This window comes from Sapajus apella, unplaced genomic scaffold (genome assembly GCF_009761245.1).
Source record: "Sapajus apella isolate SASKATOON/1434 unplaced genomic scaffold, GSC_monkey_1.0 scaffold119, whole genome shotgun sequence".
NCBI classification, from domain to species: Eukaryota; Metazoa; Chordata; class Mammalia; order Primates; family Cebidae; genus Sapajus; species Sapajus apella.
Genome location: NW_022437059.1, coordinates 1,052,377 through 1,071,486, shown reverse-complemented (window position 1 = coordinate 1,071,486; position 19,110 = coordinate 1,052,377). Strand labels below are relative to the sequence as shown.

The 19,110-nt window shown below is 54.2% G+C and overlaps 1 protein-coding gene across 1 annotated transcript in view; it reads left to right on the top strand.

The window, feature by feature from the left end:
* CRABP2 (cellular retinoic acid binding protein 2) overlaps window positions 1-2,981 on the top strand; it is a 6,359-nt gene extending 3,378 nt beyond the window's left edge. The window contains exons 2-4 of the mRNA XM_032260664.1: window positions 1,233-1,411; window positions 1,617-1,733; window positions 2,521-2,981. Of these exons, the coding sequence (XP_032116555.1) occupies window positions 1,233-1,411; window positions 1,617-1,733; window positions 2,521-2,571 (347 nt within the window). The 3' untranslated portion in view covers window positions 2,572-2,981. The remainder of the gene's footprint in view (window positions 1-1,232; window positions 1,412-1,616; window positions 1,734-2,520) is intronic.
* Window positions 2,982-19,110: the final 16,129 nt, after the last annotated feature.

Below are 19,110 nucleotides of genomic sequence, written 5' to 3'. Positions count from 1 at the left end.
GCTCTGTTGCCCAGACTGGAGTGCAATGGCACGATCTTGGCTCACTGCAACCTCTGCCTTCCGTGTTCAAGCAATTCTCCTTCCTCAGCCTCCTGAGTAGCTGGGATTACAGGCGCACCACTATGCCTGGCTAATTTTTGTATTTTTAGTAGAGACGGGGTTTCACCATGTTGGTCAGGCAGGTCTTGAACTCTTAACCTCATGATCCTCCCGCCTCAGCCTCCCAAAGTGCTGGGATTAGAGGTGTGAGATGCCTCGCCTGGCCCTGGCTATTTGGTGGTTGTGGTAGTGTCAGGATTCCGGCATGTTGCCCAAGCTGGTATCAAACTTCTGAATTCAAACAATCCACCCACCCCGGTCTTGCAAAGTGCTACAATTATAGGTGTGAGCCACTGTGCCCGACCTTGATTGGCTTTTGAAGAAGCTGTTATTTCCATTTTATGACTGAGGAATCTAAGGCTCAGAGAGATTAAGCCATTTGCTCTGAGTCACCCACCCTACAAAGGGGCTGAGCCAGGAGGATGTCACAGCCTAATGGACCTTACTCCAGAACCTCTGTCTTCTCAGGTTGCTCACCATTCTGTAGAGGGAAGGAGCTGGCCCTGCTCTTTCGTTGCTGGGAATCCCTGCTCCTCATTTTGGGGAAAGGCAGAAATTGGGCAAATGAAGACCTCTCTGGCAGTAGACAGGGTGGGTAGCTAGGGCAAGGGGGGAAGTGGCCCCTACTTCCCAGAACGTGAGTGAGGGAGCCTGGCCTGTGCTTGGGCAGGGTATAGACCCAGTGACTCTGATGAGCTGTCAACAGGGTAGACAAAAGGCCAAAAGTGAGGCAAACAGAGACAAGGGGAGCCGGTAGCAGGATGTTTGCTGGGGGAGGGGGGACTGGAGAGAAGCCACCTCTGGACATTCCGGGACTGAAGAGCTGAGACGTGGGGAGCCCGATCCAGGCCTGCTGACTCAACACGGTGGGGCCACAGCTAGGAACAGGGTTCCCAGGGGCAGGCCACTGCCTCTCTGCACCTCCTCCCTAAGCCCCCTCGTCTCTCAGGCTGTACCACCTGCCACCTCCTTCAAGGCACCTTCCTGGACACCCAGGCACGAAGCAGATGCACCCCCCAACACACCCACCCTAAGCGAGTCACAGATCAGCCTGCTCCAACTGAATCACGGGGAGGGTGTGAGAGAGGTGCCCAAAGCCCCCCAAAAGGTGAGCCTCTCCACTCTCCCCACAGGGGTGAATGTGATGCTGAGGAAGATTGCTGTGGCCGCAGCCTCCAAGCCAGCAGTGGAGATCAAACAGGAGGGAGACACTTTCTACATCAAAACCTCCACCACCGTGCGCACCACAGAGATTAACTTTAAGATCGGGGAGGAGTTTGAGGAGCAGACCGTGGATGGGAGGCCCTGTAAGGTGGGTGCCAGGAGGGGCTCCAGGTGGTGGCACCATTGCCCTGCCTTTCAACCTGCCATTTCCCAGGCTTTCCTAGCTTCTCTCTGTTCCCATGGGGAAAGCCCCTAGGTAGTGGTGGGGGCTAGAAAGGTCCCCTCTCCCTTCTCCCTGTCACTGCATTGCCCCTGCTATGGGCCCAGCCCACTTGGCCACGTGTCTCTTGCAGAGCCTGGTGAAATGGGAGAGTGAGAATAAAATGGTCTGTGAGCAGAGGCTCCTGAAGGGAGAGGGCCCCAAGACCTCCTGGACCAGAGAACTGACCAATGATGGGGAGCTGATCCTGGTAAGTCCCGCCTCCTCCCCACTAATAGCAAACCCAGAGCTACCTTCTGAGATTCTCTGGGAGACCCTGGGGTGCAGGAGATTCAAGAACACCCATGGCTGGACTCCTGCACCCCCCTGATGGGACTGTTTGGACAGAACTAAGCTGTCCCTACCCCATACAGTGCCCCGTGTGAACTAGAAATGGTGTTCTGGCTGGGCGTGGTGGCTCAAGCCTGCAATCCCAGCACTTTGGGAGGCTGGTGGGCGGATCACTTGAGGTCAGGAGTTCGAAACCAGCCTGGGCAACATGATGAAAGTCCGTTAAAAATACAAAACAATTAGCCGTGCGTGGTAGTGCACCCCTGTAATCCCAGGTATTTGGGAGGCTGAGGCAAGAGAACTGCTTGAACCCAGGATGTGGTGGAGGTTGCGGTGAGCTGAGATCGCACCACTGCACTCCAGCCTGGGCGACAGAGCAAAACTCTGTCAAACGAACGAATGAACAAACGAAAGAAAGAGAAAGAGTGTTGAGTGTTCCTTTTACGCAAAGCAAAGGGCAGGTACTGAGGGGCCCTAGCAGTTCTCCAGGGAGATCTTCCTGGCTTGAGGAGGAGGACGGGCCAGGGGGCACTATTGCCATCCTCCCTCCAGTGATGCCTGGGCATTCTGGGACCAGCTCCTGCCTACTGGTCTTAAGCCAAGAAGCAGGTTTGAACCTGGAGGCCGAGCAGATACCTCTATTCAACCCTCCAAAGCCACAGGACCCCAGGGGTCTCTCCGGCTAACAACTACTTCTGTTCTTCCAGACCATGACGGCGGATGATGTTGTGTGCACCAGGGTCTACGTCCGAGAGTGAGTGATCGTGCATAGAAGAGCGGCCACTGCCCCCCACCGGCCATGCTCACCGCCCTGCTTCACCGCCCCCTCCCCTACACTCCCTTCTTCTAGGATAGCGCTCCCCTTACCCCAGTCACTTCGAGGGTCACTGGGATGCCTCTTGTAGGATCTTGCTTTCTTTGACCTCTTCTCCCCTCCCCTACACCAACAAAGAGGGAAGGCTTGCAAGAGTCCAGATCACCCATTCCGGGTTCACTCCCCGCCTCCTCAAATCAGCAGTCCCAGCCCCAAACCAGCCCCCAGAGCAGGGTCTCTCTAAAGGGGACCCGAGGGCCTAAGCAGGATAGACTGGCCCCTCTGGCTTTTACCCTTTGTCCCTGTAGCCTATACAGTTTAGAATATTTATTTGTTAATTTTATTAAAATGTTTAAAAAAAAAACAAATCCTGTCTCTGGTTCATTGGGCAGCGGGTGTATAAGTCAGCTGAGTTCAACTTTGCCTCTGAAATGTAGTGTGGGAAAGACTTGTATTTCCGCAGCGTGGGACTGAGTTACACAACAGGAGGGAACAGTCCTTCTGGTCACGCTTCTAATCACCATCCCTTGATTTACTGCTGAATCCATAAGCATCACCTTCACGTTCCCTCCTCCAAGGTCCCTCCTTGGAGTCCTGCTCTGGCTTCCAGGGTCACCAGGGCCTCCTCCTCCTGACCTCTCAGCTGGCGCACTGGGCTCTGAAGAGCTGACTCCCACCTCCTCCTCCCGTGCTTACCATTGTGGTGACACGGTTACCTCCTCCTCCTCCAACTTCACCCCATGGGTGACCTCAGGCCTGGCCTTGGTCTCCCACATGTTTCCAGATGAGCTCATCAACACCCACAAGCTGGCCTTGCAGCTGCCTGGGCCTCTGGGTGAGAGGTCTCATCCTGCCTTATGTCTGAGACAAGCCCATCTCTGCTACCATCCTTCCTCCCTGCCTGAATCTCCCCATGTGCTCTGCCCCTGGCTCCTAAATCTTCCAGGCCCCTCGGATCCTCCCCCAACTCCCTCCCTGAGCCTTCACACCCAGGTCTATACCAAGTCTTCGCAAATTCCATCATGATCTCTCTCAAACTCTCCCCTGGTTCCCCAGGCCACTACCCTAGACCAGGCCTTCTCCTTGTTCACCTGGTTTTATGGGTGAACATAGTCCAGGTCTGTCTACCATCAGGACATGACAGTGAGACTAGCACAGGTGTTGGAGTAAGATGGGCTTGAGCCCTGGTTCTTCATGGGGTCTGTGACTTCGGGCAAGTTACTTGGTTTCTCTGAATCTTAGGGTTTTTTTTTTGATTTTTGTTTGTTTGTTTTTGAGACAGATTCTCACTCTGTCTACTAGGCTGGAGTTCAGTGGTGCAATCTCGGCTCACTGCAACTTCCACCTCCAAGGTTCAAATGATTCTCCTGCCTCAGCCTCCAGAGTAGCTGGGATCACAGGCATGAACCACCACACCCAACTTTTTGTACTTTTAGTAGAGACAGGGTTTTGCCATGCTGGCCAGGCTGGTTTCGAACTTCTGACCTCAGGTGATCCACCCTCCTCTGCTGCCCAAAGTGCTGGGATTACAGGCGTGAGCCACCGTGCCCAGCCTCATCTGTTTCTTTGGTGCATCAACCACATTCAATTCTGTCACACAGCTTTCTCCAAGTCATGGGAAATTGGCTTCAGATGCCCCAAGCTTACATAGTTACAGTTTGAAACCCAAAAAGAAGAGAGACTTCCTGGGACCCCCGTCATGGCCACTACCAAACAGTGGCTGCCAAAAGAAAAACAAGAAGAAGAGACCCAGGGTCCCTATCGTCAGCATTCCGAGACTCAACTCTGTTCTGCTTCGCTCACATGACCGTCCCTTGGACTAGCTGCTGTCAGCACAGGTGGGGCACAGTGACAATCCCTCAATCCTAAGGAATGGGAAGGGACAGTTTTCCAATGAAGAGGGTCACCATAAGTCTCAGGTTTCTAATCCGTATTATAGCAATTATAAACAACACCTCACAAGAGTTAAGTAAAATAAGTCGCATTCAGCACATAGCACTTAAGCCACAGGAAGCCCTCAGAAAGTGATAGTCCTGTCTCTGATCCACCCTCTACAATTCTGCCAGGGGATTCTTCTTCTTCTTCTTTTTCTTGTTTTTTACAGAGTCTGTCTCTGTTTTCCAGGCTGGAGTGCACTGGTGTGATCTCGGCTCATTGCAACCTCCACCTTCTGGGTTCAAGCAATTCTTCTGCTTCAGCCTCCCGAGTAGCTGGGACTACAGGCATGCGACACCACACCCGGCTAATTTTTGTATTTTTAGTAGCGACGAGGTTTCACCCTATTGGCCAGGCTGGTCTCAAACACCTGACCTCATGATCTGCCTGCCTCGGCCTCCCAAAGTGCTGGGATTATAGGCATGAGCCATGGTGCCTGGCCAGGAGATTCTTCTAAAACAAAATTTTTATCATGTCAATGCCCTGCTTAAAAAAACAACAAAATAGACTGGGTGCAGTGGCTTATGCCTGTAATCCCAGCACTTTGGAAGGCCGAGGCGGGTGAATCACCTGAAGTCAGGAGTTCAAGACCAGACTGACCAACATGGTGAAATCTTGTCTCTACTAAAAATGTAAAAATTAGCCAGGTGTGATGGCGCGTGCTTGTAATCCTAGCTACTCAGGAGGCTGAGGCAGGAGAATTGCTTGAACCCAGGAGGCGGAGGTTGCAGTGAGCTGAGATCATGCTACTGCACTTCAGCCTGGGCAACAGAGCAAGTCTCTGTCTAAAAAACAAACAACAACAAAAAAAACCCTCACCTTAGCTGCAGCCCTTCCTTCTGCCCAGAATAAAATCCAAAGCAGTATTAGAGACCCTTTAAGCCATGCCCCTACCCCTTACCACATGTGCTCCTCTGAGAAGGATCCACGGCACACCTTGCCGCCCTCTCTGCCCATTGGCATCCAGCGCTTTACCAACGCTTAGCTCCTTGTGTAGCCTGAAGCGGCCTCTCCCTCCATCAGTGCTGACAGTCAGTGGTCACGCTTCATAGCATATGAGCCTCCTCTCCCTGCAAGACCAAGGTGCCCTGGGGCCAGGGCCTCCCGCTCCTGCACCATGAGAAGCCCTGTGCTATGGCTGAGGGCAGGGGCCAAGGTCGGGGAGTAGGGAGACAGTGTTCAGAGTCCTTGGGCAAGTGAGTCCCCACTCGAGTGTGGGACGGGGGAGGTGAGGGGCTTTTTCATGTATTCGTCTCATATTGTTTCCTGAGAGCTTCCTAGGAGCTGGGCACCCTGCTAGGTACTCAGAACACAGAAATGAATCAAACAGACAAGCTCTCCCTCTTCAAGGGGCTTGTTGGGGAAAACAGACCTTTAGTGAGGAAAGATAATTTAAAAATAAGTGTACTGATAAATACGTAATCGCATATTGTGGTAAGTGCTAAAAGAAAAAGGGGATGAGGGAGAGGATAATAAAGCAGGCTTCAGGTAGACTGGGCGTGGGCAGAGGCGTCAGGAGAGGAGGTGTGTACAGGACTAAAAGCAGACGGGAAGGCGCTCTGGGCAGCGGAAGCCACAGGGTCAAAGCCCGGGAGGCCGCAAAGCACTGGAGGGAGGCTGGATGGGTGGGCGGGGCCTGGTCCTGCAGAACCTGAAGGCCACACAAGTATTTCTTTTTTTTGAGACAGAGTCTCGCTCTGTCGCTAGGCGCCAGGCTAGAGTGCAGTGGCTTGATCTTGGCTCACTGCAACCTCCACCTCCTGGGTTCAAGCAATTCTCCTGCCTCAGCCTCCCAAGTAGCTGGGACTACAGGCACGCACCACTATGCCCAGCTAATTTTTGTGTTTTAGTAGAGACGGGGTTTCACCATGTTGGCCAGGATGGTCTCGATCTCTCGACCTCGTGCCCGCCCGCCTGGGCCTCCCAAAGTGTTGGGATTACAGGTGTGAGCCACCACGACTGGCTTCTTTTTAATTTTTATTTATTTTTTCTTTTTTTTTAAGATGGGGTTTCACCATGATTGCCAGGCTGGTCTTGAACCCCTGACCTCAGGTGATCCACCCACCTCAACCTCCCAAAGTGCTAGGATTATAGGCATGAGCCACCGCGCCTGGCTCTTTTTTTTTTTTAGATGGAATCTCGCTCTGTCGCCCAGGCTGGAGTGCTTATCTCGGCTCACTGCAACCTCCACCTTCCGAGTTCAAGCGCTTCTCCTGCCTCAGTCTCCTGAGTAGCTAGGATTACAGGCAGGCACCACCACACCCAGCTAATTTTTGTATTTTTAGTAGAGAGGGAGTTCCACCATGTAGGTCACACTGGTCTCGAAATCCTGACCACGTGATCCGCCCACCTCAGCTTCCCAAAGTGCTGGGACTACAGGCGTGAGCCACCTCGCCCGGCCATATTTCTTTATTCTAAGAGCAATGAGATGCCCTCAAAGGATTTTTTTTTTTTTTAAAGACGGGGTTTCATCATGTTGGTCAGGCTGGTCTTGAACTCCCGACCTTAGGTGATCTGCCCCCCTCGGCCTCACAGAGTGCTGGGATTACAGGCGTGAGCCACCGCGTCTGGCCCATCAAAGGATTTTTGAAGGGGGTAGCATTGCATGTGTGTTTTTAGGAGCTCCCTCTAGCATTGAGATGGAGAGGGACTGGAGAAGTGGGTGAAGGAAGAGCCCGCAGGAGGCGGTGAAGTGTGCAGGCAGAGGGTGAAGAGTCAGGAGGAGGGCACTGTGTAGAGGGGAGGTGAGAGGATGAGAGAAACAGGTGGAATATGGTTCTGCGGCTTCTGGTTTCCGTCACTGGGTGGCTGACAGGGCTGTTTTCAGAAATGGAAAAACGAAGCCTGCTGCACTGGCTGCTGAAAGTCCTTCTAGATGCCTGCTTTTTGTTTGTTTGTGTTTGCTTGTTTTTAGATAGAGCCTCCCAGGCTGGGCACTCACACCTGTAATCCCAGGACTTCGGGAGGCCGAGGTGGGAGGATCACTTGAGGCCAGGAGTTCGAGATCAGCCTGGACAACAATGGTGAAACCCTCTCTACTAAAAATACAAAACAAAACAAAAAAAAATTAGCCAGGTGCGGTGGCACGTGCCTGTAGTCCCAGCTACTTGGAGGCTCAGGCAGAATAGCTTGAACCTGGGCGGTGTAGTTGCCGTGAGCTGAGATCACACCACTGTTCTCCAGCCTGGGCAACAGAGCGGGACTCCATGTCAAAAAAAAGGGTGGGGGGCCTGGGCATGGTGGCTCATGCCTGTAAACTTGGCACTTTGGGAGGATCACCTGAGGTCAGGAGTTCGAGACCAGCCTGACCAACAAGGCAAAACTCTGCCTCTACTAAAAATACAAAAATATGCCGGGCATGGTGGCTCATGGCTGTAATCTCAGCACTTTGGAGGCCAAGGCAGGCGGATCATGAAGTCAGGAGTTCGAGACCGGCCTGGCCAACATAGTGAAATCCTGTCACTACAAAAAATATAAAAATTAGCCAGGCATGGTGGCATGCGCCTGTAGTCCCAGCTACTCAGGAGGCTGAGGCAGGACAATCACTTGAACCCGGGAAGCAGAAGTTGTAGTGAGCCGAGATCTCGCCACTATACTCCAGCCTGGGCAACAGAGCAAGAACTCTATCTCAAAAAAATAAAAATAAAAATAAAAAATTAACTGGGCATGATGGCATACACCTGTAGTCCCAGCTACTAGGGAGGCTGAGGTAGGAGAATCGCTTGAACCCAGGAGGCAGAGGTTGCAGTGAGCCAAGATCATGCCATTGCACTCCTGCTGGGAGACAAAGCGAGACTCCATTTTGGAAAAAAAAAAAAAAAGTTAGATAGAGTCTCCCTCTCTTGCCCAGACTGGAGTGCAGTGGCGCAATCTCGACTCACTGCAACCTCCACCTCCTGGGTTCAAGCGATTCTCCTACCTCAGCCTCCTGAGTAGCTGGGGATATAGGCGTGCGCCGTCACGCCCGGCTAATTTTTGTATTTTTTAGTAGAGACAGGGTTTTGCCATGTTGGCCAGGCTGGTCTTGAACTCCTGGTCTCTAGCCATCCGCCCACATCAGGCTCTCAAAGTGCTGGGATTACAGGCGTGAGCCTCCACTCCCGGCCAGTTCGTTTGTTTCCTCCCCTCCTCACTGCACCCCCGTTTCCCATCTCACCTCCTCCCTGACTCCCTGCTCCATCTCATCCCCCTCCAGGTGGCCCAGCTCCTCCTCCCTGTTCCTACCTCAGCCTGGCTCCCTACTCCCCACCGTCTCAGGCTCTGGAGGCTGAAGCTCTGTCTGTGGACTCATCTGGATGGAGCATGTGCTCTTATTTCACTGCCTAGTTTGTCTCTTTCTAGAACAAAGCTATTGAGAAAGGCAGAAAGAGGAGGTCTCCTTCTTTTTCCCAGGACATCCCTGAGGGCAGGAGCTGGGGCTCCCTGCTCAGACTGGGGGTTCCCTGAAGGCAGCGGCAATGTCTCATCCCTGAGATGGCGCTCCCTGAGTGCAGATGGAGAGTGGGGGCTGCTCCCTTTCCTGGCTCTACTTCTCCAGTTACTTTCCTGCCCGCCAGCTTGAGATGACAGGGAAGTTACAATCATGGACTGGGATCAGGGAGGGGCCACCTCACCCTGCTTGCTGGCCCAGCCTGGCCCCACCCATGAGAAAGTCCCTCCAGCTTCCCCTCCTATCCCAGGCCCTCTGGGGCTCCTCTTCCGTTACCGGGCCTTTATTACTCAGCAATGCATTTGGGAGAAAAGGCACAGCAGCCCCCATCTCCTGCCTGTGCCCCCAAAATTCTGTGAGATCTTTATGGGCAGAGAGCCTTCTCTTCTCTGAAGTCCAAGCTTCTCAGAGCCCAACCACAGGAGAGGCCAAAACACCTCGGGCAGCAGAGGGCCTGGGCCACCAGGTTCCAGTCCTGCTACAGCAGGAGCAAGGGGGCCCAGAGAGGGTGGAAGGGCAAGGCAAGCAGAGAATGACTTTCCCTCGGGGTTGGGAGACGACATACCAACATACCGGGCAGACCCTGACAGGCACTGGGAGAGTCTGCACCTACATCCTAGGGAAACTGAGGCAGGGCTGATCCCTCCTCTTCCCCAGCAAGAGACGGGAGTCTGGAGCTGAGAGAAAGGCCCAGTGATGTCAAAACCCAGAGATGCAGCTGAGACCAGCGACGAGCCCAGGACCCAGTGAACACCAGAGGACAACGCCCTGCCTCGTGTGGCAGGAAGGGCTGAGTTACAGGAGTCCTATGCAGAACCAGAGATGGAAGCCCTGACAGAGACGAAGACAGACAGAACGAGAGACCCAGACAGAGACAGAGAATGTGAGGGACGGACAGAGATTGAAAGACACACAGAGACAGAGAAAATGAGAGAAGAGAGAGGCAGAAAAAAAGAGAGAGAGAGGAGCCTGGGTGGGAGAAGAGGAAAGGGAGGAGCCTGCGGAGGTGACGCGGGAGAAACCGGGGAGACCTGGAGACACTCGGAAGGAGGGGAGGAGGAGGAGAAGGGGAAGAAAGGGCCCAGGGCGGTGGTCCCAGGAGAGGGGGCGGACCGGCCAGGCCTCTGACCCCAGGTCCCGACAAAGAGCTGCTTAAGGACCGCCACAGGCGCAAGATGGATGGGCCTGTGGCTGCTGGCCCCTTTGTGGCGGGGGATGAAAGGCAGCAGGCTCTGAGGACAGGCTTCAGGGCTCCCCTGCCCCTCCCCCAGTGACCTCCCGAGCCTCGGTGCTGGGTGGGAGGCGGGGAGGGGAGGAGCTGAGTCCAACCAGGTGTTTCTCCTGGCTGGGCCAGTCACACCTGAGGAAAAAGGGGGACGGGTTGAAGGGCCTTCAGGGGTCTGGGAGGGGCTCCTTGAGTCTTTGAGTCTTTGTAGAAAGTGAATCCTTCATAGGCAAATAAGTTGCCTGAGCCGGACCGACGGGGCCCCAGCAGAGGGGGTTGAGGCTGTTGTTCTAGTGACCGTCAGGGGTCCCCTGGACAGGGCTTCCCACCTGTGTCCTTTGGGCCTGGTACTGCCCTCCTGACCTTTTGGCTTCCTCCTGCCCTGTCCCGCTTGGCGCTGCCAGTCGAGAAACCAGTTCTGTTCCTGCCCTGGATAAGAATCTCTGGGCTGGGCGCTTCCCAGGCCGCGGCAGAAACCTGGCAGGAAGACAGCACCCCCGCCCCCAGCCAGGGGCAGGTCTCCCGAGGCAGGCCCACCCCAGCCAGCTGCAGGTGGCCCCTTCCCACCACCCTTCCCAGGGGCCAGTTCGGCTGTCCCGCAGCCCCGGGGACCCCTCCTTGCTACCTAGGTTTGGTTTCCCCAGCATCGAGGTCAGACTCAAGGCTCTTTATGGAAGGATGGGACCTCGGAGCCCCTCCCCTCCTCTTCGGTCTAGCCTCCTCTTCCTTCCACTTGGCCCTCTAGAGTGCCTTGCCCGTCCCATTTCCACTCCAAGAGCAGAGCTCCTCAGAACACCCTTGTAGGAGGCAGGGTCCCTCCCTGCTTTTACCTTGGGTGTCCCAGAAGCCGGGCTGCTCCTTCTTCCCCACCAACGCCCCCTTCCCGAGCCCCCCCTCCTCCGCCCAGGCTCCCGCAGCTGCTCTCATCAATCGCTCCCCCACGGCAGGGTCAGCCCCTTGCCCAGTCACTGGCACCGAAGGGCGTCGAGTGAGACAGAGTTGACCCCACTTAACCCCAGCCCCGGGTCTCCTCTCGACCCATCATTCATTTCCCGTGACATTCTGGTCCCTTTTTCATCCTGTGGAGCTGCAGCCCCCACTCCTCCAGCGGGAAGGGACTTTAAAAGGTCATCTCCTGGGTTCTTCTCAGATATCTGCTATCCTCTGTCCCTGCCCTGCACCCCAGAAACTTCAGGTTGCTCCTCATTCCTGTCCTGGCCCCCCAAAGTGCTAGCCACCCTCTCCAGCTCCCTTCAGGCACCCAGCTGCTCCCAGGGGCGATGGGGGGACCCAATGGCAGAGACAGAGGACAGGGCAATTCTGGAAGCCACAGGGCAGATCTGGGGGCCTCTGGAGGAGTCTAGACTCGAGCCTCAGCTCCCACCCCCACTGCTTGAGGTGAGCGGGTGTGTCAGGCCAGGCAGGGACTTAAGTTGGTGACTCAAGCCTGACAGCTGCACGGTCCTCGGCAAGGAGCCCTCCCTTCCACCGCCCCAAGGTGGAATCTTAGAAGCTGGGAATTCTAGAACCAGAGAGCAGAGTCCCATAAGGAAGGGACCTCGGGGATCCTGCCTCTCCTTTATGTAAGAGAAAACTAATGGGAGGACCACAAAGGGGTGCGGCCATTTTGGGAGTCACTCAGATGTCAGGGAAATCACTAGTCACAGAGGAGGGGCTGCTTGGGTTCAGTACAAATCAGATTGGTCCCAACGGGTGGCAGTTAGACCCCTCTGCACCCTCTTCCTCTCCACCGAGGGGAGTGGGTTCTTCGGTGCAGAGAGAAATGTCAGTCTTTCCCGCAGCCCACATCCCACCTGTCATCCTGGAGTGGGCAAGCCCCTGCCCCGGTGCTCGGCCTCACTCTTCTCCTTCCTGCTGCAGATGATGAGGCCAGGACAGGTGTGGGACCCTCCAGGCTCAGGTGAGGGGTTATGAGCTAAGGTTTCAAGAGGAACCTGCGAGCAGGGGACCCTGGGCTCAGCCAGAGCTGCGTGGAGCGGAGGAGCCACCTTGCCTGATGAGGGCTGCACCCTGAAGGGGAACCCAGGAGATTCCTCAGCTGCCCAACCAGCCCCTAAGTCCCTCCCAGCCCACCCTACCATGTGCCTGAGTAGAAGGAGACCCAAGACACAGGCACAGATGTCATCTGTTTTCATGTCCACTTGGGGTGCCTACAAAGAAGGACCCAGGTGGCCACACCTGTAATCCCAGCTCTTCGGGAGGCCGAAGCAGGTGGATCATGAGGTCAGGAGCTCAAGACCAGCCTGACCAACATGGTGAAACCCTGTCTCTACTAAAAATACAAAAATTAGCCAGGCGTGGTGGCACGCACCTGTAATCCCAGCTACTTAGGAGGCTGAGGCAGGAGAATCACTTGAACCTGGGAGGCGGAGGTTGCCATGAACTGAGATCACGCCACTGCACTCCAGCCTGAGTGACAGAGCAAGACTCTGTCTCAAAAAAAAAAAAAAAAAAAAAAGAGAAAGAGAAAGAAAGAAGGACCCAGGCCTGTGCCTGGCCTTGGGCAGGCTGGCAGCATCCAGTCCCTTGAGAAACATTTGCTGAGCATTAGCTCTGTGTCAGACACAAGTGAGTGGGACCCATGCACTCTGTGACTCCAGAGCTTTCATTCAGCCTTCCATCCATTGAGGAAGCATCTTCTGAGCTCCTGGCTGCCTAGCACATCCGCTCCCGCACCTCCCCTCAAGTTCTGGAGCCAGGACGGGACCTCCAGAGCAAGCACTGTGAGACAGGTATCAAGAAGAACCCACTCCTGCCACCGCCAGCCTCTGCTGCCCGCAGGCTGCCTGGGTCTCAGCCCCAGCCCCCTTCCTCACAGCTGCAAATAAAGGCTCAATCCTTCAGCGAAAGTTTCCTGCAATTGTCCTGTCATCACAGCCCCTGACGCAGAAACCAACCAAGGAGCTGTGGAAACAGAGGCAGAAAGGTGAGGTCACTCCGTCTGGCACCCAGTCTCAGGGCAAGAACTCAGTCCGAAACCCAGCTGAGTCTCAGAAAGGGAGAGTCCACCCTCCGGCAGCCTTCTTTCACTCACTCCTCCCCAGGGTTTGCCCATATTCCTCTAGGGAAGTCCTTCCTGGAGGCTAACTTAAGTGCCTCCTGCTATAGCTTTAACTTCTCAAGGGGATGAAACCCAGAAGACAGGCTTCTTTTCTCAAGGGGCTCAGGGACTGGGATGGGGAGTGGTGTGGCCGCACAAGTGGAAAAACTTTCTCCATCTCTCTCAGCTTCCTTTCCTTTCTGTTCCCCACACCTCATTCTCTCTCCTTCCTCTCTCTCTCTTTTATCTCCCACTCAACTCTCAGCTGCTGGCTGGGAGCCAGCATTGTTCCTGCCTAGGTCCCCTCTCCCCTCCTCCTTCCCTCTCTGCCCCCGCTCCAGCCAGCCCAGTCCCCCGCCTGCAGAAGCCCCAGCTGGGGGGCAGGGCAGCACGGGAGACCTTTCCTGCCCCATCCTCTGCCTCCTCCTCACTCTGCCCTTCCAGTCCCCACCGATGGCCCCCACCCGGCATAGGAGGCTGGGGAGCTTGGGTTACCCAGGCCCCTGGTTATTTTTAATGCCACCAGCTCAGGAGATAAATATACCTCCCCCTCCCCCAGCTGTCTTGGACGGAGTAACATCCCTTCCCGATTCACTCCCTCTCCTACGGTTCATCCACTGTTCTCAGAGTTGAGTCACCTCAAAGTCGTCTGCTCACATTCTCGCCTAGTCCTTCCCTCCGGACCCTGCACTCGCTGCAGACAGACAGCTTGATCGCCAAGCTCAGAAGCGGGGCGGGGGGAGAGCCTCGGTGCCTTGGCTCCACCTAGTGGCTTCTCGAGACACCGCGCCTAGCGAAGCCGTCTAGTCGCAGCCTCGCCCTGATGCCACTGGGCTGGGGCAGGACGTCAGAACGCCGCCGGGAGGAGGCCTGCACAGAAGTCGCTTCTGCTGGTCGCTCACCTTCCAGGACCAGCCTGGGCTCTTAGGCCCGTCTCCCACCTGGCCAGGTGAGGGGCTGGTGGTCTAGAGCCCCTGCTTCTCCCCCACTGTGATTCCACGCCACTGTTAGATCCCACGATCCAGGGAAGTTCTTGGAATACATTTCCAGGCCCCTGGAAATAGTTCAGGGCAGGAACTCCAGCTCTCCAGAGAGGACAGAGGGGGGACCCCTGGGGTCAGGAGGGACTGCTGTTCATTCCTAGCTCGTGAGAGTTCCCGGGATTCAAGAAGCCACCAAGGCCTCCGGAACAGATCCTGGAATGGATCACCCAGGAGTGGTTGTCTGGTCTGTGCGTGAGCACTGCCAGGAACAGGTGCTCACTACCTCCGGTGACAGTGTGTTCTGGGACAGAGACGAGTATTGTGGCTGGGTCCTTTGTCTGGGTTGAAATTGGTGCCTGTAGCTTCCATCCTTCAGACCTGGTTCTGCCTCCCGGAACCATGTAAGAAAAGTCTGAGCTCTTGTACGCAAGAGCCTTTTAGATATTTAAGATGGCCCCCCTCTAGGTTTTATTTATTTTGAAATAGTTCATATGCTCAATCAATAATCAGATTGCAGACAGTGGCGTGCCTCTCAAGCGCCCACAGCTTCCCAAGCATCAATTCCCTGCTCGCTTCCCTTTTTCTTTTTTTCCCTTTTTCTTTTTTTGTGACAGTCCCGTTCTGTCATCCAGGCTGGAGTGCAGTGGCACGATCTTGGCTTACTGCAACCTCTGCCTCCTGGGTTCAAGCGATTCTCCTGCCTCAGCCTCCGGAGTAGTTGGGGCTACAGACAAAGGCACCTGCCATCATGTCCAGCTAATTTTTGTATTTTTAGTAGAGACAGGGTCTCACCACGTTGGCCAGGCTGGTCTCAAACTCCTGACCTCAAGAGATCCAACCACCTTGACCTCCAAAGTGCCGGGATTACAGGCATGAGCCGCCACACCCAGCCTCTGCTGGCATCTCTTTTTTCCTCCCAAGTGGGAGCCACTGTCCTCTCCATTCTTTTTATTGATATTTGCGTTTTGAAAATATTTTTGCATGCTGGGCATGGCGGCTCATACCTGTAATCCCAGTACATGGGAGGCCAGATGGAGGGCGGATGACTTGAATCCAGGAGCCTGAGACCAGGAGTGGTGAGACCTCATCTCTACTTTTAAAAACATTTTAAGACCAGGCATGGTGGCCTATAATCCCAGCACTTTGGGAGGCCAAGGCAGGCAGATCATGAGGTCAGGAGTTCGAGACCAGCCTGACCAATATGGTGAAACCCCGTCTCTACTAAAAAATATAAAAATTAGCCAGTCGTGGTGGTGCACGGCTGTAGTCCCAACTACTCAGGAGGCTGAGGCAGGAGAATCACTTGAACCTGGGAGGCGGAGGTTGCAGTGAGCTGAGATCGTGCCACTGCACTCCAGCCTGGGTAACAGAGAGAGAATCTCTGAAAAAAAAAAAAATTGAGGGGGCCCCAGTCAGCTTACACCTGTAATCCCAACACTTTGGGAGGCTGAGGCAGGAGAATCATTTGAACCCAGGAAGCGGAGGTTGCAGTGAGCCGAGATCATGCCACTGCACTCCAGCCTGGGCGACAGAGTGAGACTCTGTCTCAAAAGCAAACAACCCACTGATTCAGAGAGTTAGAGTTCGATTCAGCTTGTTGTTTTGTGCCCTTATCCTTCCCCTGTGCGACCTCATCCAGGCTTATAGTCACCCTTTATCCACCCTAACCAGGCGTCATCCTAAATCTCAATCCCAGCACCCACCCCTAGAGCAGCACATCTGGAAACCGCTGTATCTCCCCCATGCCACTATCCCTCCCTTACCCCACGGCCTAACCACATATCTGAGGGTCTTCCCTGACCCCTCCCTCCATCCCCACATCTAACTCATCCTGGAGCACACCCAGCCTAGAAATTCTCATGTCTCTTTCCCCTTTCCACTCCTGGGCTCAGGTCTCATCACCTCCATCCTTGCAAGCAGAAACAGCCTCCTGACTCGGCACCCTGCCCCAACCCTCCAAGATGATCTAAGATGCAAATCTGACCAGGGCACCCTTTGGTTGAGGTTAAAATCCCTCTTGGGGCCGGGCGTGGTGGCTCAAGCCTGTAATCCCAGCACTTTGGGAGGCTGAGGCAGGTAGATCACGAGGTCAAGAGATTGAGACCATCCTGGTCAACATGGTGACACCCCGTCTCTACTAAAAATACAAAAAAATAGCTGGGCATGGTGGCGCGCGCCTGTAATCCCAGCGACTCAGGAGGCTGAGGCAGGAGAATTGCCTGAACCCAGGAGGCAGAGGTTGCGGTGAGCTGAGATCGCGCCATTGCACTCCAGCCTGGGTAACAAGAGCGAAACTCCGTCTCAAAAAAAAAAAAAAAAAAAAAATCCCTCTTGGCTCCTCGCTGCCTAGAGGACAAAGGCCCATACGCCTCCCTTCACCATGCCTGCCACCTCCTCCGGGTTCCCTTGCTCATGCCTGCCTGTCTGCATGGGACACAGTCCCTGGCTTCCAGGCCTGCCCTCCTCTCATGCACCCATAGGCCTCCTTGGGGAAGGGCTCCATATCGGTCATCTTTGATTCCTTTGCAACATTTATTGGGTGCCCAGCATGCAGCTGGTATTCAATAAGTGCTTAATAAATATTGTTTGGCCCGGGTGAGGTGCCTCACATCTGTAATCCTAACACTTTAGGAGGCCCAGGCAGGAGGAGTTTGAGACCAGTCTTTTATACATATATATATATATAGAGAGAGATTTAATAGAGACAGGGTTTCACTATGTTGGCCAGGATGGCCTTGATCTCTTGACCTCATGATCCACCCGCCTCGGCCTCCCAAAGTGCTGGGATTACAGGCGTGAGCCACCGCGCCCGGCCCGAGACCAGTCTTTAGTTAAAAATTTTAATAGAACCAAGGACAGACTTCCCTCGGGGCAGCTCATGGACCCACTAAGCTTGCTCATGGCCATCTCTGGGGATGATGCTGGACTGACTTCGTATCCACCGGCTTTAGTACCACAGAGCCCATCTGTCCTGGGTCCAGAGACCCAATAAGAGGTACAGCCAAGGGCCCCACAAACATCCCGATAACCAGATGCAGTCACCAGGGAAAAAGCAGAGGGGAGAGCCTTATTTCTCTAAGGGCCTTGAATATCGGGTATCTGTTTAGAATCCGGTAAGCACTCACAGCAGATCCTCTAGGCTGTGAATGATGGAGCCTACCATCTCCTGTTTTAGGAAAATCAACACCCACAATTCCCCAGAGTTTGTAGCTGTCTCTATTCCCCATAATTCCTAAAACTCACCAAGAGGGATTCATGAGAGGAGGGTTTTCTTCAGTTTAATGGCTTTCATTGTGATGGTCCTCAAAAAAGGCTTTGTGCAAAGACCTCCCCATCCCGGGTCTATTTGATTATCAGATCAAACTTAGAGGGATGGGTGGTTACTAACTTGCTTTACCAAATAGTTAAACTCAGGCTCACTGATAGAAGTTATGTAATTTGTTCAAGATCATTCAGTTAGAAAATGTAAAAGTCAGACCTCCTGCTTTTTGCATGAGACACAGTTCCAAATGTCTCCCCTCTGGGTGAGGGTGAGAGATTCAGAGAGGAACCCCTAGCTCAATGCCACCCTACTTCTTTAGGGGACACCCCCCCAAGAATCCCAGGGGATCTCAAACATTTAGCATCTCTCTCCTCCCAGACAGAAAGTAAAAGAGGGGAGGAGGCTGGGCGCGGTGGCTCATGCCTGTAATCCCAGCACTATGGGAGGCCAAGGTGGGTGAATCACCTGAGGTCAGGAGTTCAAACCAGCCTGGCCAACAGGATGAGACCCTATCTTTACTAAAAATACAAAAATTAGCAGGGCGTGGTGGCAGGCATCTGTGATCCTAGCTATTTGGGAGGCTGAGGCATGATCGTCACTTGAACCTGGGAGGCGGAGGTTGCAGTGAGCTGAGATCAGGCCACTGCACTCTAGCCTGGGCCACAGAGTGACACTCATCTTAAAAATGAAAATAAAAGAAAGAGAGGAAGAGATTCTAAGCCAGCTCTGCTGGCCGCAACTCTGGGGAGCCCCCAGCCCAAACCAAACAGCAGGATTTACGAGGTAATAAAAGGTTGAAGGCACCTGTGTCAGATCCTGTGCAGACGCTCAGCCTCCTGGCCTGCACTGACTGTCAGTCAATCTCCTGTCACTAACCTCTCCCTGGCTCCCATTCTACATATTGGCGGTGAATTCCAAAGCCCCATTGACCTGGGGACAGGGATAGGGTCTTTGAGAGACTCCTCAAGGGGAGGGGGTATTGGTGGGATGACTTCCTGGTTATTGACCCGGCTGTACCCTCTACCCAGAAAACCCTCTTCGTCCTCTGTGCTGCCGGGCTCTGTCCCCAGCACCTTGGAGGCTAAGTATTGCAGTCATCTTATTTTTTTTTTTTTTTTTTTTTGAGACGGAGTTTCGCTCTTGTTACCCAGGCTGGAGTGCAATGGCGCGATCTCGGCTCACCGCAACCTCCACCTCCTGGGTTCAGGCAATTCTCCTGCCTCAGCCTCCTGAGTAGCTGGGATTACAGGCACGTGCCACTATGCCCAGCTAATTTTTTGTATTTTTTTAGTAGAGACGGGGTTTCACCATGTTGACCAGGATGGTCTCGATCTCTTGACCTCGTGATCCACCCGCTTCGGCCTCCCACAGTGCTGGGATTACAGGCTTGAGCCACCGCGCCCGGCCTGCAGTCATCTTATTATGTTTACCTCCACCACCAGACTATGAGTGCTCATCACTTTTGACCTCACATCACCAAGCTATAAGCATTTCCAGGGCTGGGGCAGAGTCCCTGCAATCTCTTTGGTACTGACCCGTAGTAGGTGCTCAATTAACACTTGAGCTGAACTGGATTTAGCAGCTTGAT